Source organism: Pseudorca crassidens, chromosome 12, assembly GCF_039906515.1.
Source record: "Pseudorca crassidens isolate mPseCra1 chromosome 12, mPseCra1.hap1, whole genome shotgun sequence".
NCBI lineage: Eukaryota > Metazoa > Chordata > Mammalia > Artiodactyla > Delphinidae > Pseudorca > Pseudorca crassidens.
Window position 1 is genome coordinate 91970197 of NC_090307.1, and position 26161 is coordinate 91996357.

Here is a 26161-nt window from a genome sequence, read left to right on the forward strand (position 1 = left end):
AGTAGCATGCTTTTTTAAAAACATACAGACATTATAGAAACATCTTTAGATATATTATGGTTTTAATTTTGAGACAGAGTTTGGACTTAAGGTTATGCTAACTCATGTTTACCCTTGAATCTGACTAGATGTCTTAGTCTGAAATAAATGTAAATAAGGTACATCACAGGAAAATGTCAAGGTTGTTTACCTCTTTTGTTCCATTTTCAGTAAGAACATTTCTTCTGTAAGCACATATTTGTCCAAATAAATCAGATTGTTTTCATCTCCACATACACCTGCCCAAACTTTATTTTCCCATTGTAAAGGTTATCTTACCTTTAAAGCATCTGATTGCCTCCTTTCAAGAACTTCTCTTGCGTTTAGTACATGAAATATGTAATTTAGAACTTGAATGAGTGCCTTATTTAAGCATATTTTTTCACGCATATATAATTGTTCTTTTACAAAGTGAGAGGCTGGCATATTTCTTTTCCATTCAATGTAACAACAAAACACACAGCTGTTGCCTAATATTTACTTTTCTAGAGCCATTCAAAGCCTCAAACTATCAGAACAACTCCACTGTATAAATCCCCTCTTTCCTATAGTGGTGGCCAGTATTAATAATTTCCCTCACACCCTGTGGCAGTCTTTGGTGAACAAGAATGTATTTGTCATCTCAGAGGTGTGTAACATTCAGAGGTGTGGCCATAGACTTCTCCCAGGAGGAATGGGACTGATTAGACCCTGCCCCCAGTTTTTTATATAGGAATGTAATGATGGAGAACTATGGGACTCTGGCCTAAGGAGTTTACCAATCCTCCAAATTCAGAATCTGAATTTAGGTATCTGCCTTCTCCATAGGAAGTATCAGGGGGTGGGCTGTAAGTTGCCTGGCTGAATTTGTACTCCATGTTCTTGAGGGAATGTTTTAAAATTGGCCCAAGTAGGAAATGGCATGCATTCTTCTGTTTTTGTTCTTCGTGTAATAGCGTCTCTTCCCTAGGGTCTAGGAAAACCATAATATTTTGAATTATCTATTTTCTCCTAGTAAGCAGGACTTTTATTTCGAAAGCAAATGTGACCTCCTTAATGGAGCAGGGGAGAGTGAAGTATGATGGAGAAAAAAGTGGGAAGAGGCCTATGATCAGGTGAGTGAGGGGCACTCAGGAAAGGGAGTGCCTTTGCAGGTAGCTCACCAAATATGTTGCTTGAATCATTTTTATCAAAAATAAGAAATTTCCCCTAAAATTTACTTCATGCAACATCATTCTGAACTATGTAACTCACCAAAAAAGTCCTCTTGTTCATTTGTGGTAAAATATTTCACAAAATAACTATGCTATTATTTTTAATTTAATTAAAATACAGATAATGTATTAAATACACTACATCAAAATACAGTTAATTCCTAGGCTATACAGTAAAAGATATGTCAAAACACTGTTGCCACTGAAAAAACAAAGTGAATAGTTTGTGGATATTTTCATTTATACAGTATGCTTTCTTTGTCATAGCAAGTCAGTGCTGGCAAGGTTCATAGTTGCTTTCAGTCAATTTCAGCACACAAGTCTGTGTTATATCTTTCCGTATTTAACATTTATAAGCTGTGGCACTTTTCAGAGGTAGCAGAAGACCAAAAGTAAAGCTTCCTGTTTTTCAAGATGAAATTCAGTAGCAATAGCCAGCCAGACACATTAAGGTATAAAAGCAAACAGAATAAAGCATATGATGTACTTTAAATTACTTGTATAATACATTATTTCAGTTCCAATTGGTTTGACAAAGAGATAATGGTGATACATAGTGTGACCATCTCAATACGTGTGAAGGGCTAAACATCCAATTTGAACATTTTGATCTAGGAGTTTATAATATAAACTTACAACAAACTTATAAGGAGTTTGTATTACAGACACACAATTGTCTTAGGTTTGCATATTCAAGTTGTGAAAACTTTGTGTGAAACATAGGAAGGAAACCATCATAGCTCTGAAACAGTTATAATATTTTTATTACTCTGTTGTCATGATTATCTAATTATCCATACTAAACAGAAGGGAGAAGGGGAAAAAAGATGAGTGTAAGACATAGACATTTAGGACAAACTCAAAAGTTCTAATGTGTTTAGTTAGTCTTTTAAGAAGAGGAATGACAGAACAAATATTTGAGGAGTTAGTGAAGAACCTTGCAAAGAGATGCAAGATATCAGCCCTCAGGTTCAGGAAGCTCAGCAAGTTCCAAGCAGGCTAAAGTGGGACATCACCACAACTATGCACATTGTAACAAAAGATAAAGCCTGGTTATCAGAAGCTGGTACAGAGTAGGGGAGAGACTACTTTCACAGCAGCAACAGGAAGACTGCAAGTTTCCATCTTAAATGAAACGATGGAAGAAGATAATGAAACAACACCTTTAAAGTGCTGACAAGGAAAAAAAATATTCGACCAATCTAGATGTCTATACCAAGCTAAAAGTCCTTTAGAGATAAAGCAGAAATAAAGATGTTTCAGATAAACAAAAATGGAGGGAACTTGTGTAGCATGCCTGTGCTAAAAGAAACATTAAAGATGAGTTCTTCAGACAGTATGAACTGGTCCTAGATGGAAACCTTGCAGTGCAGGCAGTAAAGAACACAAGGGGTAAATATAAGTCAAGTATTGGGAAACTAAGGCCCATGGGCTATATCGGGGCCTGTAAGCTAAGAAAGGTTTTCACATTTTAAATGGCTGTTAAAAAGATGACTCCGCAAGAAATACAAATGAATATTGTCAACACAACAATTATAATATCAGCTGGAGTTTAAAATATACATGAAACTAAAGAAGCATGACAGTGACACTTGATAGGAGGGGATGAATGGAGTTGAGTGTAAGATTCTAGTAGCATCAGTGAAAGTACTCATTTCGTTTTCTCGATCTAGGGGCCGACTAAATAGGTGTATTCTATTTGGGGAAATTCATTAAGCTGTACACATTTCTCTATGTATTATGCTTCAATAAAATTTTTACAAGTTTCCCAAAAGATTATTACACTTCAACATTAAAACAAGAAGTTACTATAAATGCAGAAGGATAAGGAGATGGAGCAACAGGTACATTCAGTACTAGTGATGTAAATATTAGTTGTTGCAAGAACAATCAGAATTCTATATTTTCTTAGAAAGCAACAACCGGTGCTTCAGGGGACTTAAAATAAGATACCCACATAGAATTCAGGCTGGGTCAAGTTTTGTTACTGAGAAATGACCCCAAAGAATTTTCTATTGAATATTATACAATGCGTCTCAGGACAGGAAACTGTTAAATCCTTCTGAAGAGATGGAAGAAATTTCAAAGCAGAGAGGCAGCAAACCTTGCAGATTGGGTGTGAATGACTTGGAAGAAAGAGGTAACACTTTCAAAAAGTCTGCCTTTAAAGCCTGGGAGAGAGAAAAGTTAGTAAAGAAAAGGGTAAACAAATTAGTTATCTGATATTTTAAAAAAATTTTTAAGAAATGAATTTTAAGAAAAGTATTTAAGTTTTAAGAAATTCTGCATCACCAATACTCTCAATATCACAGAGAACAATATTATGTAGAAAAATGGAAATTGATCAGAAAATAGAAATTTCAGATTCAATGTGAAACTTTGCTGATGGGTGAAAAATATAATTTTATCTGTTTGCTATGCCTTAAATTACAGGTGAGTTTATGTCGTGACATTTATTAATCTGTGAATTTCCTGTTCATGTTAAGTAAATATCTCATTTTATTTGTTGTCTTAAAAGAACTCTGTATGCTAAGGAAATGACAGTTTTCTGTAATCCAAATTTCATACATGAACTGCTACAGTAGCCTCCTAAACTGGTCTCCCAAGATTTTTCTATACAATAGTCAGTGTAATTTTCAAAAAATAATCTCTTATGAAAGATTCTTAAAGAGCTTCTGATGGCTCTTCAAATAAAATATAAACTCGTGCTGGAGCTGGTAAGGTGTTTTCTAAATCCGGCCTACTCTCCAGCCTGGTTTCATATATGCTTCTCTTTACCACCTTGCCTGGCCACGTTCCAGCCACTGGCCTAGGACTTTTTTTTTAAACAAACATGTCAAGATCTCAATGAGGACTTTTGTTCTTGCTGTTGTACTTACAAAGCTCTGTGTCCCTCCACCTCTCCAATCCTCTGTGGATGACTCCTTTCCTTCAGATTTCAGCTTGTATGTCACCTTCTCATGGAGGCCCTCCCTGACTGCCTTATCGAACATATGTTCCTCTAATCATAGCACCTTATTTGTTTCCCTCATATTTTGAATTTTGCCTAGAGGTCAGTTTAGATGAAGTCTAAAAAGAGCCCAGGCCCTTTAGCAACATTTTCAAAAAGTGCCTTTAAAAAGCTGTAGATAGAAAAATTGGCTTAAAAAGTGTAAAAAAAAATTATCTGAGTTTTAAAAATGGCTAGAATTTATATATCTAACAATAGCCTGAGCAAATCTATATACAACTTTGAAGATATTAAAATCATGCTTTTGAAAATTATTTAAGTAGTTCACGATGGAATTGTTTACTATTTAAAAAAATAGACAACTTAGCTCTATTTACTATGTAAACTAGAAAATTTAGCAACAAGTAAAAAAATTACGACTCAGAAATGACCACTGATAACGTTTTGGTATATAATCTTCCAGGATATTTCAATGCACACACATACACACATATTTACAATATACATTTTAATAAAAACATGGTTATACTCTGATATTTTATAATTGTATTTAAAAATCACAGTACAGTAAGTCCCCTACATACAAATGAGTTCCATTCTGAGTCCAATTTGTTCGTTAAGTCCAACAAAGTTAGCCTAGGTACCCAACTAACAAAATTGTCCATATAGTACTGTACTGTAATATTTTTCACACAAATACGTAAAAAACAAACACAAAAAGTAGAAGTTTTTAATATTATAGTACAGTACCTTGAAAAATACAGTAGTACAAGCTACATCACTGCTGCTTTTATGCTTGCTTCCGGACATCCTGGGCTTGAAGTAAAGACACTGTTACTGTATTCTATACAGTACTGTAAAGTACACAAAAGCACAACCACTTGTAGAGGATGCATGCACGTGACAATGTACACTATATACATGAACTAATGTGATTGGATATGCGAACGTAGGTTCGTATCTTTGAAGGTTCGTATGTAGGGGACTTACTGTATATTAGATACATCCCCATTTGTCAATAAATACATAATAACATTTTAATGACCACATTACATTCCATTTTATGGTCATACATAATTTTTAAAAACCAATTAGCTATTATTGGGAATTTAGGAATTTTAGTTCTTCACTAGAGTATGAAACTCAGATGACTATTGTTACTTATACATGTTTGAATGAAGGGTTCTTTTATAAAAGCTAAGAAAATATTGCTAGGTTAAAGGTTTAGAATATTCTCGCTTTGGACACATACTGCTTACCTGTCCCCCAGAAAGATTGTGTGAATTTATGTTTCCATCAGTAGCCTAAAGAACATGGCACCCTCACCAGTACTGGGTCATTTCACTCCTTTTAATGTAATACACACTGTAGCAGCATATGAACAGTGGCCAAACAAGGTATATGAACTTGAGGGTGGTAGAGGCAGGGCAGGGTATATGAATAATTAAACCTCACTTCTCTTAACAGTCTTAGTTTCTGCATGCCTGTCAATTGTTAGAATATCTTGCTATGCTGAGTGTGACTCCAGCGCTTGGAAAAAATTTTTGATTTTATGCAATTTTTGCCTTATACAATCACTTGAAACCCAATTCTTATTTTAAGTTCAGCCTCCACTGAAATACTAAGTAAACAAATAAAAGGCACAAAAGTTTGGGAAAAACCATACATGTTTAAATAAGTACCTATTATGGGACAAGTACTAGGAATAAGATAATGAACAATTTAGAGTTCCTACCTTACCAAAGCTTAAAGTTTAGAGGGCAAGACACATAATTAACCAGGCAATACTGTGAAGGTGTGAAAAGCATGTTAAAGCAGATGTAGGATACAATACCTAAAGGATGAACAGGCCAGGTTAAGGTCCAGAGAGAGTGAAGAGATGGAGCAGCAAGGGCTGTGGCCTGAAAAGACAGGTAAGAGTTTAGCATGAAGGGTCTTGTAGAACATTTAAGGTAAAAGGAGGGAAGTCCGCTTGAGGATTTAGAAGTGAGATGTAATATAACCTGATTAGTACTTGAGACGAATAACCCTGGGAGCAGTATGGAGAACAGATGAAAGGAAAGCAAAATATATTAACAATATTGCTTATGCAGTGTTCGTTGTTATTATGAAACATCTGGAGGGGAAAATGGATTAAATGTACATTATAGTCCATCCACATAATCAAATACTAAACTATTTCAATGAAAGAATGAAACAGAACGACATATACTGACATAGAAAGATATGATTAAAAAAAGATGGAGGGCTTCCCTGGTGGCGCAGTGGTGGGGAGTCCGCCTGCCGATGCAGGGGACACGGGTTCGTGCCCCGGTCCGGGAAGATCCCACGTGCCGTGGAGCGGCTGGGCCCGTGGGCCATGGCCGCTGAGCCTGCGCGTGTGGAGCCTGTGCTCCGCAACGGGAGAGGACACAACAATAAGAGGCCTGTGTACTGCAAAAAAAAAAAAGATGGAATGAAAGTTATGACTCAATTTCTGTACAAAGAAATCTATATTTGTATGTACATGGAATGTACATAAAGTGCACTCATCCACAATATTAAATTTCTAAGGCAGGAGGATGACTTTCTCTTGTGTAGGGCTGATGTTGTTTACATTTTTTCTCATATGCATGTATTACTTTTATAATAAAAAAACACCAAGAGTAATAAAAAGTAATAGAAGGATACTGGGCTAGCTGCACAGGAAACATACTGGAAGAAAGTAAGGTCTGAGTCAGAGAAACCCATCACAAGGCTGCTGCAGTAAAAATCCAGGTGAGACACCAGGTGAGACTGCTTGAGCCCACAGCTGCTGGTGTGCCAAGTCACTGGTGAGCCAAAACTAGTGCATAAATGCCAGCGCCCAACCAAGCAGAGCACGCCCCCTTCCTGAATGCCACTCAAGATGATCTCCTCGCACAAACGCCACATGCATTTGGGATTCTTCTCTAACTGCTGCCTGCTACTGCTGTACCCTGGAGGGCCGCAAACACCTAATGAACAATGGGAATATTTGGTGCCATAGCATGACTGCAGGTGCTCCTTTCCAAGCTACGTGTGAATCTTACTAGACTAGGAATCTATCATCTTAGAACCTGCTGGGATTTAATCTAGGCTCCCTCTAAATTTTGTTTTCACTGGTCACAGCCTAGTGTCAACCCACCCTCAGCTCTGATCTTACATTCTCTGTCAGTACTGCCATCATAAAAATGTTCTGTATTCCTCATATCCCAGCCACAAACCCCAAATTCCTACCCTTGTGGAAACTGTTTCCATGGTGCCCTCTGAGATTTCCCTGAGTGACAAACTCCTTTATGTCTTCAACAACTTCCCTAAAAATTCCCATCATTTCTTTGCACTAACTTAAACTTGGCTACCCCTGGGAAAAAACCTACTCAACAGCAGTCACATCAAAGAAGGGCTGTCTATTCGCATGCACTCCATATCTATAGGTTGGCGTGTAGGATCAATGTCCCCCTTGCTCACCAATATTATTTCTAACCAATTGCAGCCCCTTGTAAAAAGAAACAGAGACTTTCTTTGAGGCTCATACCAGCTAGTTTCGACTTTCCAACTCTCTTCTTCGTTGCTATCTTATATTCAACTGGACTCTCCTTCTTATTCACTTAGACTTTGCTATTTGCTTTGCTGTCTTCACAGGAGGCCCTACCGGTAACCTGGGGGGACTTTCACATGCATAGAGTCTTCCCCAGTAAAACCTCTGACCAGTCTTTTATCCATCTTACTCTTGGCAGATAATCTTAGCATGAAACCTACAGTCTCATGTCTATATTCTGTTGGCCAAGAACAGGGGGGATGACTAATCTTGGCCATGGAGGCTGCCTGGGATAAAGAGTTTTGTAACTGGACACACTGCTACTCTAAGCAAAACTGAGGTACTATTAGTAAAGGAGAAGTAGGAAACATGTATTAGGTTAGCAACTAGCAGTATCTGCCACACTGGGCCAGAAAGTTGCTCTTAAGAAACCAAACAGGGACTTCCCTAGTGGCGCAGCGGTTAAGAATCCGCCTGCCAATGCAGGGGACATGGGTTCGAACCCTGGTCCAGGAAGATCCCACATGTCGTGGAGCAGCTAAGCCCGTGCACCACAACTACTGAGCCTGCACTCTAGAGCCTGTGAGCCACAACTACTGAAGCCTGCACACCTAGAGCCTGTGCTCCGCAACAAGAGAAGCCACTGCAATGAGAAGACCACACACTGCAACGAAGAGTGGCCCCTGCTTGCCGCAACTAGAGAAAGCCCGCGCGCAGCAACAAAAGACCCAACGCAGCCATAAATAAATAAATAATTTATATTAAAAAAAAAAAAGAGAAACCAAACAAGCAGTATTGTATAGCTCAGATACTCTTAGCTCAAGTAACTTAGATATAAGTAAATAAAGAGGTAATTAAAACCAACCCACACAGTCCTCCTTTCCTTCTGAGAGAATGGTGGAAGTATTCCTTCTTGCAGCAAACATCAGTCCTTCTATTTGTGCTCCAGATACCTCCATCCCCTTCTCAGGAACTTTATGGTACTGACTGTCCCTCTTCTTATGCCTGCACATTTAATCTCTCCATACTGGATACATCACATTAGGATTTAAATATTTTCTAGTTTTTCATTATTTAAAACATATTTTCCCTTGACCAAATCTCTCTCCAGCTACTTCCCCATCTTTCTCCTACTATTCAAGCTTGTCTATATTTACTCTTTACTTCCTCGTCCTTTATTATGAAACTCATCCTAACCTACCACCAATCCTCAACATACCATTATCTCCACCTAAGTTCAGCAATAACCTTCACGTTGCCATACGTCTGCTTTTGAAGACTTCATCTAATTTGACCTCATAGCATTTAAAACAACCGGTTTTACCTTCCTTCTTCAAACACTAGTTTGTCTTGGTTTAGTAAAACTCCATTTTTACTTACTTTAAATATAGGAGGTCTCCATGGTCAGTGGTAGACATTCTCTTTTCACACCATCCATTTTCCCTATACAATCTTACTCACCTCCACACAACCCAGTACAGTCTATCTCCTGATGTTGCTAAAATTATATCTCTGTCCTAGACACCTCTTCAGGTTCAGAACTACACATCAGCCCGTTCATCTAGATATCTCACAACTCTATATAAACAGGACTAAAACTGTGACTATTGCCTTTTTCTTCCATCATAGTTTCTTCCTTCCATATTTTGTTTCTTAATAAATTAGAGCTAATCTCATCAGTGTCTGTAAAACCAAGTAGCAAAATCTCACGGGCTTCATTCAGCATTTAAAATTGGTACTTCCCCTCTACTTGAAGACTCTTTGGTTTTCTCATGCTGAAATGTTGGGATTTTCCTCCTGCTTCTCTGACACCTGCTTTCAATGACCTCAGCTCCATCCTCTCTAGTCTAAGCACAAAAGTCCTATCAATATTCCTCTTCCATTCCTCTCTTTTCTATGTTCTTATCCAAATTTGTACACCCAACGTAAAATATTTAAGTCTACATATCTTGTGATCTTTTTCTTTTTTAAAACGAGGTTACTGTATTGACTGTATTTACATACTGCTCTTAAAAAAATCAATAAGCTTATTTTTCTCACATAAAAAGATGCACAGATATAAGCAGCGCAGTGCTGGTACAGTTATTTGAAGATATCTTTGGGAAACCAGGATCTCTTTGACACCATCCTTGTCATCCTCATGGTCACAAGATGGCTCATTCAGCTCCATGAATGCAAAATCCAAAGGGAGAAGACTGGGGAAGGCTGAAAGACAAAGTGCAAAAGGCAAAGAGAAAACACTAGATAGGTCTGTCCCAGTGATACTATCCACTCCCTACGGGGAGGGATGAACTGGATGCTTGATTGGCTACTAACGATACCTGTCACACCAGACCAGAAAGCGACTCTCAAGAAAATAACAATGAAGTAGTATCATATTGTCCAGATACCTTGAAGATAATGCAATTAACTTAGAAATCCATAAGGTAACTGAAAACATATTTAAAATAACTCTAAACAGCTATGGATCTGAAAGTCATAAAGTCATAATAAATATTAGACAACAGAGTTAAAACAAAATAAATTATCATACACCAAATGTGTTATATAACTAAAGGGGTGTTTATAGGACTATTTATAGCCTTAAATGCTTATTTTAGAGAACAAAGACTGAAATAATGAGCTTGGAATCCACCTTAAGACACTGAAAAATGCAACTCCATGTTCTTAATAGTTACAAGGTTTCTCTCCCAGTATGAATTCTCTTGTGTATAGTAAGTGAAGAATTCTGACTGAAGGTTTTTCCACATTGAATACAGCCATAGGGTTTCTCTCCAGTGTGAGTTCTCACATGTCTCCTAAGGGAAGAGGAAACACTGAAGGTTTTCCTGCATTCCTTACATTCATAGGGTTTCTCCCCAGTATGAGTTCTCACATGCATTCTAAGAGATGAGAGACCACTAAAAACCTTCCCACAGTCAGTGCATTCATAAAGGTTCTCTCCAGTGTGTGTTTTCTTGTGAACTTTAAGGTGAGAGCTTGTGTTGAAGGCTTTTCCACAGTCATTGCATTCATAGAGTTTCTCCCCACTGTGTATTCTCTTGTGCACTATAAGGTAAGAACTTGTGCCAAAGGATTTTCCACAATGATTACACTCATAAGGTTTCTCTCCAGTGTGAGTTCTCACATGAACCTTAAGAGATGTTTTTTGACTGAAAGCTTTTCCACATTGATTACATTCATAGGGTTTCTCACCAGTGTGAGTTCTTATATGTCTTCTTAGGGTTGAGGAATCATTGAAGACTTTCCTACATTCTTTACATTCATATTGTTTCTCACCCATGTGACTTCTCTTGTGCAAAATAAGATTAGAAATCCTTTTGAAAGCTTTCCCATGCTGATTATGTTCATGATTCTCTTCAGTAGGAGTTTGCTCCTGTTGCTTATGGGATGAATGATGACAAAAGGTTTTGTTTTTATTACACTCATAGGAATTCTCCCCCATATGACAATTGTTGCATATAGGAAGCATATTATTATGTTTAAAGTGTATGCCATGTTCGGAGCATGCGTACTCTTTTTGTGCTGTTTGAGTTCTTTCAAGATGCCACAGAGCTCTGTCATAGTCATGACTTTCACAGACCCTCTCACTTACAGAGTTTTTTTCATAACTGTTTAGGATTGAATTATGCTTCCAACACTCAATATCTAAGTAACACTTATGGCAATGTTTACTGATGGAAACTCTCTTTGAAAAAACAAGTTTTGATCTGAGTTTAGAGTCCTTCTTTAATTCATGATAGTCATACAATCCCTCCTGAGATGCTGCCTTCTTTTGAGTAAATGTCACTTGCCTCAAAATCCCCCCTGGGATCTTGTGCTGTTTTCTGATTTTACGGCATTCCCAGTCTGCTCTTAATGTGGGAGACCAATCATCCGTTGTGAATCTTATCATTTTCTTGCCACTAGATGATTTTCCCCAAAAAATATTCTGGTTAGAAGTTGATTCTTTGGTTTTCAGTTGAATCTCCCAGTCTAGACAGGTGCCTTGGGGAATTCTCCTTTTCACAGTTCTTATGTCTTCTTGACCCGACAGGGAGATCACAGGCTTGCATAACTGATATTCCACTAAGGTGAGATTCATATAGTTTTCCAACATTACATCTCTGTACATACTTCTCTGAGCAGAGTCCAGCATCACCCACTCCTCCTGGGTGAACTCCACAGTCACATCCTCAAAGGACACTTGTCCCTGTAACCAGGTTGCTGGGAATCCAGGCACTATCCTTTCCCCCTCAGTACTTCTCACATAGAAACAGGCAGAGTCCTGTGTAGGTAGAGCCCATATCGGGCATAGGTCAATGGCTGCCATCTTGAGAGCCTGAATGTGACATCCGCCTGCACAATAGGGCTGAGAGAGCTGGATACTTCTTTTCTTGTTTTTCTGATCCAATCAAATCAGGGATGCATTTCACTGGGTGTCCTTCCTGTAGCCAAAGAGGCAGGTTCAGGTAAAAGAAGAAAGGTGAAAATAGGGCCCCATTGGAGGCAAGGTTAAAAAAAAATTGTAGACCCTCTCTTTTACCTTCCAGCAAGGTCTCACCTGCTTAAAATATTTATTGGGATTTGTACTGACATGCAATATAGTCATCCTTGGCCCTCTACTGTTATCTTGGTTATTCATACTGGCTTCTCCTGTAGACTACTACTCAGCTCTGGGTAGAAAAAGCATGCATTATTTTAAAATACTAAAGTCAAAGAACCAGTTTAAAAAGACATAGTTGTTTGAATTTCATGCATACTTTGCTACTTTTTAGTTTAGTTTTTAGAATAAAGAATTTTTTTCTAATTACAACTGTTTTAGGTAAATTTATTTGTTGTATATGTAACTTGGTATTTACCCAAATAACCTCACATATAATTAATAGGACTGATGATTTGGCTGCTACCCTACTTAGAAATTTTATTGGAGTTGTTAAAAGTAAATATGTGACTTTGAAACAAACGTTCATTTGATTACCTGCAATTTAAACTCTATCCTCAAAGTCTGTATTTCCTTATGATGATTCATTCTATCTAAAACTTGAATGGGATCAACAAAGAGGCATGAGCTATGTTCTAAGCTTTGAGACTGAGGCCTTTACAATTTTAGATGGTATAATACTTTCCTGAATAATTTTCATAATGGCCTTAATATAAATATCAAAACAATTGACACAGTGTGAAAGAAAAGAGGTATGCTTGGAGACTTCAAGGACCACAACAAATCACGCAATAATGTATTACACTAATATTTTTACAGATCTCAATTTTTTAAGATTAGTTGATACCTTCAAATATAAGACTTCTATCTCAGTATTATACTTCAGTAGAGTTCAGGTTTAATGGACAAAATTAGAGAAATGGCATTATTATTTAGACAAAGATCTTCAACAGGTAGATTTTATGCCCCTAATCCAGAAATGTATATAAGCCTGCCACTTTAGTGTAAATCAGATGGAAATATTTGTCTGATTTGTCCACTGCTTGTATTCTGAATACCTAGAACACTCCCCAGCACATGGCAGACACCCAAAAAATGTTTGTTGAATAAACTGAATGAATCTATGGCAATTAAGGTTTTGTGGAAGAAGTATTTTTTTCACATCTATACTCTACTTATAGAAAACAAAACCCCACAAAATCAGAAAGTTAGGCTTCCTCTTCAAAAAAGAACTTAGTTTGCCTTCTGGTTAAAATTATTAAGCTGAGAATTGTACTCTGGGTTCATTTCTTCATTCCCCATAGTTTTATTTCTTTCTTAGTTACAGAACTAATAAAAAACTGGACAACTTTACCAAACAACAGGAAAAAATATCTGAATAAATGGAGAGATTCACCATTTTAATACCATTCAGTATTAAAAGATTTCAATTTTTCTCAAACTAGAATTGCATTGGGATTTTCATTAAATTCATTCCTTCATGTTCAATAGGAACTTCTTGAAACATGACAATTTGTTTTATAAGTTTTATAGAAAAATTAAGACATGAATAACAAGGCAGTTATTAAAGTAATGCTTTGCTCTACTATATTACTTCAAAATGCATTATAAATCTCTATTAATTTAAACAGAATGATAACAGGGCAAAAAGAGAAAATAAAACAGAATAACTTCATGTACTTCCCTGGTGGCACAGTGGTTAAGACTCCACATTCCCAGTGCAGGAGGCCTTGATTTGATCCCTGGTCAGGGAGCCAGATCCCACATGCATGCTGCAACTAAGAGTTCACATGCCACAACTAAAGAGCCCGCATGCCACAACAAAGGAGTCAGCAAGCCACAACTAAGACCCAGTGCAAACAAACAAAAAAACCAGAATAACTTCAGAAACAGATTCATGTGTAGCTAGACATTTAGCGCATGATAAAGGCAGCACTATTAATCAGTGGGGGAAAGGATAAACTAGTCATTAAATGGCATCAGGACAAATGGCTGTCAGGGAAAAGCATAAATCCTACTTCACACACTCACATTCCCAGGTGGATGAAAGACATAAATATGTACCTGATAGGAATTCTAGAAGAGGAAGATAGAGAGAATACAAAAAAAGAAAAAAATTAGAGAAAATGGTTGTTTTTATCCAAAGCTGAAAGATAGAAGTCCTTGATCTGCAAGTGTATACACCACATGTCACACTGAATAAATGTTTTAAATCCACCAGATACACGAGCAAAAGCTGCAGAATACCAGGGATAATGAGTAAATATTTAAAGTTACTGGAAAGAAAAGGCAAATTACCTACAAAGGAATACCAATTATACTGACTACAGACTTCTAAGCTACAACGATACAGGCCAGAAGACCACACAGTAATATATTCAAAGTACTAAAGGAAAACAATATAAACCCAGAATTCAATAGTGTGCTAAAGAGAGCAATAAAAAGACACTGACATATTTCAAAGTAACAATAGCATCCTCAAAAGATGGTCATAATAAGAGAAATGCAAACTGAAACACTGAGACATAATCTAAGGCACACCTTAAATTAAAAGAGGCCTAAACTTGCATAAGCCTTATTTGGACCATGATGTAAAGAAATTGTTTTAAAAAAATAGCCTTGTTGAAATAATAGAAAAATTTGAACACTATCTATATATTTGATATTAAGGAATTAATCCTAATTTTGTAGGTGTGATAATGATATCCTGGTTATGACTTTTAAAGGAGTACTTATCATTCAGAAATAAATTCTGAAATATTTACAAATAATGAATCATGTCCTAGATTTACTTCAACATACAGTGACAGGTACAAATGAGGTCATTATACTATTCTGATTTTCTATGTTTTGAAACTTTCATAATATAAATTTTAAAATCACCAGAGAGGTATTTCATTTGTAAAACATGATGTTTTAGGATGTTACAGTTTTTTAAATCACAAAATGAGAGTTCTTAGGAAATTTTAGAAAATTTTAAAAATTATTTATTTATTTTTTTGGCTGTGTTGGGTCTCCGTTGCTGCGTGCAGGCTTTCTCTAGTTGCGGTGAGCGGGGGCTACTCTTCATTGCAGTGCGCGGGCTTCTATTACGGTGGCTTTTCTTGTTGTGGAGCACGGGCTCTAGGTGCGTGGGCTCCAGTCGTTGCGACACACGGGCTTAGTTGCTCCACGGTACGTGGGATTTTCCCGGACTAGGGATCGAACCCATGCCCCCTGCATTGGCAGGAGGATTCTTAACTACTATGCCACCAGGGAAGTCCCAGAAATTTAAAATTTTAATAACAAAACCCAAAAAATGTTGAAGGTTTAAGGATAAAGAACTTTTCCAGAAAGCTGACCTTCCCTCCCCCAAAAAAGATAAGCAATGAGACAGAAAGGATAAGAAAACTATATGAACAATTTCAAAGGTTCAACACCAGATTATTCAGAGCTCAAGAAAGAAAAGAGAAAATGGGAAGAAGACAGAATCAAACACAGAGAAAATTCTTAAAAATAACACTATCCAGGTACTGATCCATCAAATGGGTAATTTCTTAAAAAGACTGGGAATAAACATAACATCATGAAAAATTTGAATACCAAAGATAAACTGATGAATGTAAAGGTTTCAATGATGATAAACAGGTTACATACAAAAGAACAATGGAATAGGATTTCTCAACAGTAACACTGCTCCATTTTCTACCTAGCTCTGCCAGCTTTCAAAGTTCTGAGGGAAAATAATTTCCTATCCAGGAAATTATACTAGTCCACAGTACCATGCAAATATGAGGACAAAGTAAAATAATTTCTAGTCATACACAACCTTAACATACACCCCTTGTCGGAAAGATAATAAGGTTATCATCCATTAAAAAGGGAAAATAGAAGTTTCCAGGAAACAGGAGGTCCAACACAGAGATGAGATGAGGGAATTGGTGAGGAGAAAGGGAAGTCCCAGCATGCCAGTGTGCTGCAGCCTAGAGAATAACTGATCAGTCTACACTGCAGCATGATGGAGGGCTCCTGGGGATGTGTGTTCAGGAAAAGAGAAAAATGATTAGATTGTGTGACAGGTTTGATCTTGAGGAAAATGGAATTGAGAGACATTTTACATAGGTTTAGGGAAAACAAAGCAAATAAATAAAAAGGCAATTATTCAAAACAGGAAGAGTAAAATGTATACAAGAAAGGAACTTATTACGGCTCAGCAATAGAGAATACTTATATAGTCATCACAATGGAAACACTGAACATGAATTTAGCCAAAATTTTTGAGAGGAACTACATTACAATACTTGCAACATAATCACATTGACTTAAGGATGTAGGAAGGCAGGCAGGTATAATAGTCAAGATTCTTATTTAACACCTAAGAAACTAAAAAACGTCTCAAATTGATTAACTGCTTAAAAATTTTAAACTGGTTGCCACCATGAAATTAATAAACAGAAACATGAATTAAATAGAGTTGGGAGACCAGAATGGGGAGCTCTCACGTCCTGTGATCATAGAAGAGCCCAACAGGAAGAAGACAGACTCCTCTTCTTTCCTGGCGAGGACTCAGCCAATGAAAAGCCACAGACTGATTATTTACTATCACCCTCCCAACTTCCTTTTTCCTCTCTATAAAAGCGCTATTCTTCCCTTGCTGTGGGGGATTTCCATGGTAGCTGACCTTGAATTGCAATTCTCTGCTGATTCCCAAAAAGCCATTTTTGCTGGAGAAATACATGGCAGTCTATTTATTTCAGGTCAACACTACGGAGAAGAAACACTCCTGTTTTTATTATGAGGCTTTTAATATCTAAGACTTTTTTAAAATGTATGTACACATTTTTCAAAAAGTAAATAAGTTACAGAGAAAGTAAATAAAGCAATCAAATCAAGTAGAAAAATAGCAAAAAGGAAAGGAAAATTTAAAAATAGAGAGCAGGGCTTCCCTGGTGGCGCAGTGGCTGAGAGTTCGCCTGCCGATGCAGGGGACATGGGTTCGTGCCCCGGACCGGGAAGATCCCACATGCGGCAGAGCGGCTGGGCCTGTGAGCCATGGCCGCTGAGCCTGCGCGTCTGGAGCCTGTGCTCCGCAACGGGATAGGCCACAACAGTGAGAGGCCCGCGTACCGCAAAAAAAAAAAAAAGAGAGCAAATGTTACTCTAATTGAAAACCAAAAACAAGGAACATAAGACAAAACCAAAACACAGCACAGATTACCAAAACAACCCAAATCTGCTTCTTTGAAAAGATTAATGTAGATGTATATCTTGCAGAGCCAATCAAGAAAAAAGATGGCCCTAATAAATATTAAACTCAAAAAAGAAAAGAATATCTACAATTTGAGCAGTGATTTTAAAATATCACTAACAAACAGCAATTTAAAGAATCACCAGAAGGGAATTCCCTGGTGGTCCAGTGGTTACGATTCTGCGCTTCCACTGCAGGGGGCATGGGTTCAATCCCTGGTCAGGGAACTAAGTTCCCACATGCTGCACAGTGAGGCCAAAAAAAGCAAAAAAAAAAAAACACCAAAAAAAAAATCACTAAAAAAGAATAGTATGAACAACTTTATGTCAACAAACTTGAAAACTTAGATGAGATGAACAATTTTCTAGAAAAAAATGTGCCCCAAATTGACTCAATTAAGAACTACAAACTGAAATTAATCACTACCATTTAAAATGGAATCAGAAGTCAAATATCCACCCCAAAAGATTTTGAGCCCAAAACTTTCAAGGGAAAAATTATTTTACCAGGTAGAAGAAAAACAGTTATGCTTCCCGAATTACTCATGAGACTTGTAAAATCTTGCAAGGATAGTACAAAGAAAGATTAAGATGCAATCTTAAGTCTGAACACTGAAAAAGTCCTAAGTAAAATATTAGTAAATTGAGTATGGCAGCGTATTAAAGTAATAATACAATGTCATATTCAAGCAAGGTTTAACCAGGAACGCAGGATGGTTAAAAAGCAGAAAAACTATTACTGTTATTATAATGTCATGGTATAATGAACACTCTTGTATCCATCACTCTATTTTGAAACAGATCTGGGAATGATGTATTAAGGTTAGCCTTAGAGAAATGATATCTCATTACTGTGATGCAATCCATTAACAGATTAAGGGGTGCAGACCAAGAATGTCGCCTGCCATATCAGTAAAGGATGTTGTGGCCTTCAAGCCACCAGCCACTGCAGCCACTCCGGACTGTGCACCCTGAGGGGATTCAGGATGCAGAAAAGCAGAATATGGCCCTAGATAGTTAAGATGTGTATCAAAGGAATGATTTCAATGAGCCCAGACTCTTGCATTTTCCCACACATAGAAAAGTGCTAAACTCATTAATCTGAGATGCCTGGTTCTCTTTAATGAACAGTCATCTCTTGATGTTCTGACCACCAGGTCTTTGCTGCAAAAACTCCTGTATATCCTGGCTCCCCCATTATGGTTTCAGAGCCGTCCCTCAGAGCTATTCAGAAAGTCCACTGAATAAAACACAATTCTCAACTTTCAGGTTGTGTATTTTTTTTCAGTCGACAGTTTTGGCAAACAACGAAGGGACCCAGAGCTGACTTCGCTCCTTCGCATGAAATCTACAATGAACCAGAGCCTTGGTAGAGGCCTCCTGCATCCGTCTGCCTCCTCAGACAGTTCAGATGAATTTGGGTGAGTCTCTCCTGGATCTTGGATCTCCCAACTATTGATGGATGATCCTGTGTTTTATTTGGTGGTGTATAACAGGTGCTTGGCTCCCCAGGTGACAGATTCTGGGAAAAAGAACCCCCTCACAACAGTTGAAAGACACTGAGCGGTCTGGGCTGAGTGGTTAGGTAGGAGGCTGACCTGGCATTCTTCTTCAAATGGCTATCTTAACAAGAATTTGTCGGGATAAAAGTGAAAATATTACATGAGAGCTTTCAGCACTGAAGAAGGGAATCTCATGGCCAGCAACGGCTTTTTTCTCAAGTTTCTCAGAAACTTGCAGGAGTGGTAAAGGCAAGTCCTCATAACATGCAGCCATCCCTATAAGGAATCCCACTCAATTTAACTTAAAAAAACTTGCTCTGCTTGGGACACAAATAAGAACTGGCCACTCTGTGATCCAAGCACCCACGATGGTCTTATACTACCAGAGGGAGAACCTAGACACATAAGACGAGCTGAAAAGACTCTAGGGTAAAAACCTAGAGAAGTCAAGCTCACAAGCAGCACACTGGGCCACCATGCAATTTCACTAGTAAATTTTATCCCCAACGAATTCAACTTTAAAATCGGAAATAGATTCTCTCAGATAAACTAGGGGCATCAGAAAGCCAACCTCCGACGAACACCCCAGCCAGGTGCATGTACGTATAGAGCTCATACTTGCAAGGATCTACTTAATTGGGAATTAAAGGAAATCTCACCCTGAAAATGACTAAGATGGGGCTCTTTTACTGCATACACAGTTAAGTTAGAGAACACTAGCTTGATAAAACATCTTTTCAGAATTCTGATCTTAAAGAAACAAAAGCCCTTCTGGGGGAACTTGCATTTCTCTTCCTGTGCCTTTGAAATGTAAATGCTCTGCCTGATCTCCTTGGGTATTGTGTGTGTGTGTGTGTGTGTGGTTTGAGAACTTGGTCTCTGCCGTCCAAAAGGTACACATATTGTGTACATTTGGATGCAATCGAATAGACTGGGATTCTGAGCAGTCATTTGTCTGACTATACCAATTCGCAGGGTCTTTTTGCCACCTTAACCTTCATTGTGTCAGCCTGTACAAACGAAGGCCTTTACTTTCTTAAACTATTTTTGGGAGTAAACTTTCTGGGTCTTGTTTAGGTGGCATCCTTTGCACTGTCTTGTGGGGAAGCCTCTTGCATCTTATTGGTTTGAGTCACTAGTATGATATATCTCATTAATGGCCAGATGATGGATCCTTCAAATGGGAGAAACTTCTAAATTGGTAAATTTTTAGAGAGCATTCATTATAAACAGCTGTTTTGTTGGTACCTATGGGGGGGAAAACATATTAAACAGTGGAAAAAATATATATATATAATGGTTAATCTAAGAACTCCTTTAATTTAAAACAAACAAAAAACTGGCTTGGGAAGTCTTATTTGTGGTCTATGCTTCCCCTCAATGGGTCTTACAGATGCTAATAAAAACATTAGAATAATTAATGTTAATTAGGTTGATTAGTAGGGAAATTAAAAAAAAAACTGAAGGGAAAGTCTAGAGATTTTTTCCCAACCAGGTGGAAATTTTAAAGTGACTCATCCCCAAAAGATAAAGAAATCTCTAGATGGTTATTAAGAAATGGGATAAATAAAACAGATGTTAATAGGATTAAAACAAAAGGTTTTGGTACAATACTACCTAAGGTTGGATGGGCCAAAGGGACCCATACAAGTCCACCCTATTTACCCGAGTTAAAATATATATGTTTAAAGGGCTAAGCCATCCCTGGTGGCGCAGTGGTTAAGAATCTGCTTGACAGTGCAGGAGACATGGGTTTGAACCCTGGTCCAGGAAGATCCCACATGCCATGGAGCAACTAAGCCCATGTGCCACAACTACTGAGCTTGTGCTCTAGAACCCGGAAGCCACAACTACTGAGCCCGTGTGCGACAACTACTGAAGCCTGTGTGCCTAGAGCCCATGCTCTGCAACAAGAGAAGCCACCGCAGTGAGAAGCCCGTGCACCTCAACGAAGAGTAGCCCCCACTTGCCGCGACTAGAGAAAAGCTTGTGCACAGCAACGAAGACCCAATGCAGCCAAAAACAAATAAATTAATTAAAAAATTTTTGTTTAAAAAAATAAAATAAAGGGGTGGAAGAAAATTACACTGAGATAGCTGACCAACAATTACTTGGGGCAACAGTTAGGCCAATTAATCAAGTTAAAAGACTGACAAAAGGGCCTGAGTCCCTTGGTTCAACCCCTCACTGGGGACCCCAGAGCATTTTATACAAAATAGATAAAATGGTTGAGGGATAAATGAAAGGAAACTTTCTAGGACTCCTTATAAGACCAAGACTTGTTGATAGGAGTCCTTTAATGTTGGTAACCAATGAGTAATGCTTCCCCTGCTTGGTATTGGTATTATAAGACAAAGCATGTAGATGTGCCCCTCAGGAAATATTAATTAAACATACAAAAGGAGGGCTTCCCTAGTGGCGCAGTGGTTAAGAATCCACCTGCCAATGCAGGGGACACAGCTTCAAGCTCTGGTCCAGGAAGATGCCAAATGCTGCAGAGCAACTAAGCCTGTGTGCCACAACTACTGAGCTCATGTGCCACAATTATTGAAGCCCATGCGCCTAGAGCCCGTGCTCCGCAGCAAGAGAAGCCACCATGATGGGAAGCCCACGCACCGCAACGAAGAGTAGCCCTCACTCACCGCAACTGGAGAAAGCCTGCACACAGCAATGAAGACCCAACGTAGCCAAAAATAAATAAAATTAAATCTTAAAAAAAAAAAAAATACAAAAGGAAACCAATAGAGCCGTACAATATAAAGTAAAATCTGGGAACAATATTCAGGGGCTAATAAAACTAATAACCGAGATTTTGCTCTGGGTCTAATCTGTGCAATCAGAAAAAGGGCCTTTGTTGAATGCCTTATACAAGCCTTTGAAGATATGATAAACTGAACCCTAAACTTCTGGTACATAGAACTCTTAATTTTCAGTTTAGTTGGAAATCTTCTCTGATATAAAAAAGCAAATTAAAGAAAATATAGTTGGGCAAATCAATCTTTTAATATCGTTTAACTGACAAACCAGTTTTTTTGAGAATTAAAAGCAGCTGTCTTTGTCTTGCAAATCTCTACAAATCAGAAATATAAATACAGCCCACAGTGACCTGAGACTGAGCCCAATTAACTCACTCAGGTAAAACCTGAAACAAGTGAATAAACAAAACAGAAGAATGGCCTTTTTAAACTCAAACCACTGGAAAGGCTCCCTCACCCAAAATCTAATTCATAACCTACTTAAGGACAAATAGAAATTTTTTAAAAAAAATAAATTTATTTATTTATTTATTTTTGGCTGCATTGGGTCTTCATTGCTGCACGCAGGCTTTCTCTAGTTGCAGCGAGCAGGGGCTACTGTTCGTTGTGGTGCGCGGGCTTCTCATTGCGGTGGCTTCTCTTGTTGTGGAGCATGGGCTCTACGCATGCAGCCTTCAGTAGTTGTGGCGTATGGGCTCAGTAGCTGCGGTGTGTGGGCTCTAGGGCACACGGGCTTCAGTAGTTGTGGCACACGGGCTCAGTGGTTGTGGTGCACGGGCTCAGTGGTTGTGGTGCACGGGCTTAGTTGCTCTGCGGTATGTGGGATCTTCCCGGATCAGGGATTGAACCTGTGTCCCCTTCATTGGCAGGCAGATTCTTAACCACTACGCCACCAGGGAAGTCCCAGACGTCGTAGTTTTATTGTACTTGCTTTACCGAAGGTCAGTGTGTTCACGTTATTTCTGTTGCAGTTTGTCAGCAAAAAATTAACTTGGTATGATGATATTTTCATAACTTATAAAATAAAGGTAAATGAGATAAGAGTTTTCAGGTGAACTCTTTAGGAATAATTATGTGTTGGGTACGTCTATCTAAAATAGGTTCTCCAGGGACTTCCCTGGTGGTCCAGTGGTTAAGACTTCACCTTCCAATGCAGGGGGTGTGGGTTCGATCCCTGGTCAGGGAGCTAAGATCCCACATGCCTCATGGCCAAAAAAACCAAGACATAAATCAGAAGCAATATTGTAACAAATTCAATAAAGATTTTTAAAATGGTCTACATCAAAAAAAAATTCTTTAAAAAATATAGGTTCTCTAGATTTTTGGTAACTTGAGTTTTGCTAAGTTAAGTTAAATTATGGGAATTCATTGAACATCCAGGTTATTTCAAATAAGATAAAATACTGGACCATTAACTGCTAAACAGGTCTAAATTTATCTCCTTTTGTCCCCTTACAAGAGGGAAACTAAAGATGTGTGGGTTTATTAGACACACGTCTTGCACCACAATGAAGAAAGAAGTCAGAAGGTGTATGTTACTAGGGGTTATGGAATATTCCTAAGTTTGCCAACCAGGAAATGCTGGTATGACAAACAGTTCACAACTACTTGCTGCTTGTCAGTTTTCACTAGAGATTAAGGTTTTAAGGGTTAAAACTGTAATATGTAATTAAAGCTACTAAAAATATTAAGGGAAATATTTTAATGTGCAAGGAAGGTAGGATGTATGTTTTCAGTAAAAGAAGGTATGCAGAATAGAAGTGAATTTGTTGGGAAAATAAGGGTGATTTTTGTCCTAGAGCTGGCTATTTCCAGATTAAAAATAAGGGACAAACTAATATGGATACAGAAAGTTTTGTAAGTTTGTAGAAAGGGAGCCCTGAAAAAGTAGTTTTGTACATGGTTAGGATTGGATTAAATTTAATTAGGTAAATGGATTTTGTTATTAAAAATAGGCTGGTGCAAGACTTGATTTGGTTCCTCTCTGTTAAGAGAACAAAGTTTTCTTGGAATAGTGCTTTTGGTAACACATTGCGTGAATTTCTTTGCCTTTAAGTGATCTTTATTTGTTTTTGTAATCTTTTGTCACTTTGGTTAAGTGAATAAGTATTGTTTCACAGTGTCCTATGATCCTATTTGACCAAGTGCTTTGAAAGCTTTTTGATATTTTTGACAAACTTCCCAAATATCAAATTCTAACTAAAGTTCTTTTGACCTTCAGCCAACTCTGGGATGCTTCAAAGGAGCCCTGAGACAACTCAGAGAGGAATATTAAACTAATTAGTCTTATTTGGTATGTTAAATTACTTGAGAAACATTGTCAAGTGTTTGGAGATAAACCTTAGGTTATATTGTATGGATAAATGTCATTAATATAGATATTCCAAAATTTATACGGAATTCCTAAAAAATGTGATCTGTCCTTGTATAATGTTATCAGTCACAATTCTAGTTATTATCTTAAAATGTTGTATGTCACAGAAATATCCAAGTTTCTTGTCAACTGCCTTGGAATCAGATCTTTGACCATGTCATTTTAAGTCTTTTGTCATTTATAGACAATCATTATTTTATACTGATGCTTTCATAAAATGAAGATCTTCAAGAAGATTCATAAGAAGGATTTTTGACAAATGCAAGTATAACTTTTAAATCATACCACTGAAATGGGTAAGAAATTACAAAACTCTAATGGAAAACCTGATGACTTCATCCAGAATAACAGGAATTAATTACATGGCTGAATGAACTGATAAATATGATTCATAATTTTATGACATTTTAATGAAATATACTGGCTTTTAATCTTCGTTTTCCAGAAAAAACTTTCCTTCTATGCTATGCCCTACAAGTTGATAAGTATGCCTTTGTAAACAAAGATGAAACATTTATCTTTTTCTTTCTACCTGATCCTTCCAGATTTTGGCTTCTCCAGCTGGCTGCACTGTGGACTTGATGGCCTGTGACCAGATTACAACTAGTTATACTAATCATTATTTTAATTTGCTCTCTCTCATTTTCAAATTATTTATGCCTCGTTTCTCTCTCCGCTACACTATAACTTTATTAATGTTACCAGCTGTCATATTCTGTCTGTTTTCTAAGATTGTTGGCTCTTGAATTACCCAATGTGTTAGCAGGCCTCCAACAAAATTAATGATGTCCCAAGAAGTTAACCATATACTTAACTCTACATAGAATAATTGTAATAGTACAACTCTAAATACGGTTAGAAGCAACAAGGAAAAACATCTACTGGATCATATAAACTAGTAAGACAAGCGATCCAGAGAATTTTAGATTCTCAACAGGGCCTAATCCAACAAACAAACAAAAAACAAACACAAAAAACCCAGCGCATCGAATGGCCTATCAACAGAAACTTTGCCTGATCTAGGAACGAGCCTTCCTAGTGCCATGGGACAAAACTGGTCATGGGCACTTCCCTGGTGGTCCAGTGGTTAAGACTCCGCGCTTCCACTGCATAGGGCACGGGTTCAATCCCTGGTTGGGGAACTAAGATCCCGTACGCTGCAGCGCAGCCAAAAAAACCCCCCAAACCAAAAACTTGTTATGAAATGCCTCCCAAATATTAGCCAAATTTATGACCAAGAGGAGGCACTGTGGAACAAGAATGTCACCTGCCACATCAGCAAACTAAGGATGTTTGCAGCCTTCAAGTCATCAGCCACCGCAGCCTTCCTGACTACACCCTGAGGGGATTCAGGGTGGAGACAGGCAGGATACTGGCCCAGGAGAGTTAAGATCCTTATCAAAGGAATGACTTCAATGAGCCCAGACTCTTGCATCTTCCCACACACAGAAAAGTGCTAAGGTCATTAACTTGAGGTGTTTGGTTCTCTTTAATTGACAGAAATCTTCCGAGGTTCTGATTACCTGGCTTCTGTTGCAAGCCTCCTGTATACCCTGCTCCCCCTTTACCTCTGGGGAGCGGTCCCTCAGAGCTCTGGGAGAGGCTGAGCCCGGGCTACGGCCTCAGAAAGTACGCACAACGTAATGGAATCGTCAACTTCTGGCTTCTGCTTTTTTTTTTTTCATTTGACCGGGGTTAAGACAGATGCAAGAACAGGTCCTGGATAAAGTAAGACGTACAAGCAGGGCATCCCTCCTCCTCTCACTCACGGGGTAGAGTCAGATTCCCTACCTGCTCCTGGCCTGCTCACCCCCCGGCGCCCGCTCCGCCCCAGGGAACCCACGGCCCCAGGAACACAGCTTCCCGCCCCCGCCCCCGCCCGCTAACACCCACCCCCAGTTGGGGAGAACTCCGAGGAGGACCCACCGCTCGGGTGCACGCTCCCCTCGCCCTCCCCCCTCCCGCGTCTCCTCAACGTCCGCGCGCCTGCGCGCTCACCTGTCCTCGGGGTGCCTGCCTCTCGCGTGGGAACGACCGGGCTGCAGCGGGAAGGGAGGCGAGAGCGCGCGGAGCAGGCGGCGGCGCCGAGGGCCCTTAGCTGGGAGGCGAAGAGCAGAGCCGCGCGCTCCCCAGGCCCGCGGAGCCAGGGCCGGGACTCCA

At 38.5% G+C, this 26161-nt stretch overlaps 1 protein-coding gene across 5 annotated transcripts; it reads right to left on the minus strand.

The window, feature by feature from the left end:
• Positions 1-26134, minus strand: ZNF891 (zinc finger protein 891). 5 transcript variants are annotated; one of them, XM_067701363.1, is made up of 5 exons: positions 26000-26134; positions 9761-12147; positions 6017-6083; positions 4933-4998; positions 1-3403 (listed from the first exon to the last, which is right to left on the minus strand). In XM_067701363.1, exon 2 carries the CDS (start codon positions 12030-12032, stop codon positions 10395-10397), a length of 1638 nt encoding a protein of 545 aa, XP_067557464.1. In that variant the 5' UTR covers positions 12033-12147; positions 26000-26134; the 3' UTR covers positions 1-3403; positions 4933-4998; positions 6017-6083; positions 9761-10394. The 5 variants fall into 5 exon arrangements, 4 of the variants coding, with proteins under 4 accessions (XP_067557464.1, XP_067557466.1, XP_067557465.1 ...); XM_067701365.1 differs by lacking the exon at positions 4933-4998; XM_067701364.1 differs by lacking the exon at positions 1-3403 and having other exon boundaries at positions 4676-6083; positions 9761-9925; positions 10356-12147.
• Positions 26135-26161: the final 27 nt, after the last annotated feature.